This window comes from Limulus polyphemus, unplaced genomic scaffold, assembly GCF_000517525.1.
Source record: "Limulus polyphemus unplaced genomic scaffold, Limulus_polyphemus-2.1.2 Scaffold19800, whole genome shotgun sequence".
NCBI lineage: Eukaryota > Metazoa > Arthropoda > Merostomata > Xiphosura > Limulidae > Limulus > Limulus polyphemus.
In genome coordinates this window covers 1-1,480 of record NW_013685410.1, presented here as the reverse complement: position 1 = coordinate 1,480, position 1,480 = coordinate 1, and the positions used below count along the sequence as shown (strand labels likewise).

At 33.8% G+C, this 1,480-nt stretch overlaps 1 protein-coding gene across 1 annotated transcript; it reads right to left on the bottom strand.

Annotated features, from left to right (window-relative positions):
- Positions 1-50: 50 nt before the first annotated feature.
- On the bottom strand, positions 51-1,163 carry LOC111084375 (the record flags this gene model as incomplete). Its single annotated transcript, XM_022381109.1, has 2 exons — positions 51-258; positions 965-1,163. Coding segments are annotated over 2 exons (407 nt in total), but the record flags the coding sequence as incomplete, so codon positions are not given.
- Between the last annotated feature and the right edge of the window lie 317 nt (positions 1,164-1,480).

The following is a 1,480-nucleotide window of genomic DNA, read 5'->3' as shown; positions in this document are numbered from 1 at the left end:
AAAACTAAAAACTAACCTTTTAATTTATTTTTAAAAACTTAAAAACTAACCACAACGACAGAGAAGAGGATTTTAGATTTTAGCTCATCAGCATCTCGAAGTTCTGGAAAGTTCTCCAAAAAATCCAAGGTATCTACACGAGCTTGAGCATACAGGTTACCATAGCGACGAATCAAAGCTGTCGGTGTTTTATCCCCGAGAGACACATTTTCAAACCTAACTCCACGTTCCAGCATTTTCTGGGCTTGTTGTGCTAATCTAAAAAAAAGATCATGGTTGTAAATATAACAAAATACATAATATTTAATGATTCTGTTTCATACGCTACAAATAACTTCGCTACTTGGATGTAACGTCAGTTAAAAGTTGTGTTTTGATAATGATAAGTTTTGAACTGAAACCAAACAAGTTGTTTCAGTTTCTTTTCATTTACTTCGTTTAAAATTATTAATAAAAAAACGACGATCCTATTGGTGATACATTTACTTATTACTGTAGATAAGAAATTACTGACGTGAATTAGTCTTCCAAACTGTCAGTTATTAACGTCTCTCTGTCTTTCATGACTGCTATAGTTTAACTGTTAGATATTAACGTCTCTCTGTCTTTCATGACTGCTGTTGTTTAACTGTCAGTTATTAACGTCTCTCTGTCTTTCATGACTGATATTATTTAACTGTCAGTTATTAACGTTTCTTTGTCTTTCATGACTGCTATTATTTAACTGTCGGTTATTAACATATCTTTGTCTTTCATGATAGCTATTATTTAACTGTCGGTTATTAACGTCTCTCTGTCTTTCATGACTGCTACAGTTTAACTGTTAGATATTAACGTCTCTCTGTCTTTCATGACTGCTATTATTTAACTGTCAGTTATTAACGTCTCTTTGTCTTTCATGATTGCTATTGTTTAACTGTCAGTTATTAACGTCTCTTTGTCTTTCATGACTGCTATTGTTTACCTGTCTGTCAATAACGTCTCTCTCTCTTGCATGACTGCTATCATTTTTTTCGCTTTCTTAAGCTCAATCTGTAACAAGTCTACTTCTTGTTTTAATGCTTTCATCTGTAAGAGGTCGCCACCGGCTTCATCATCCAATATGGCGCCTTTATTAACTTTACCGGAACAAGCTTTGGACTTGCAACAGAAGCAGTAAGATCCTAAATAAGAATAAATAAGTAAAACATATATATATAAATCACTTACCAACATAAGTTCAAATTAATATATAAAAATTACTTTTAGCGAAATATTTAGAAAATTACAGATTTATGTGATGACTTCATATAGCTTTGGCCTAGGCTCCGGATCGAGGGTTCGAAACATGATTCCGCTGAAACATTCGCACTTTCAGTTGTATGAGCACTACAAATGTGACATTCAACCCATTTAGTCGGTTCGAAGAACCAAACAAAGTCTTTGTGGCATAGGGTGGTTATCTTCCCTCTGGTAAGTAGTTTTTAGGGTGATGTTGCGT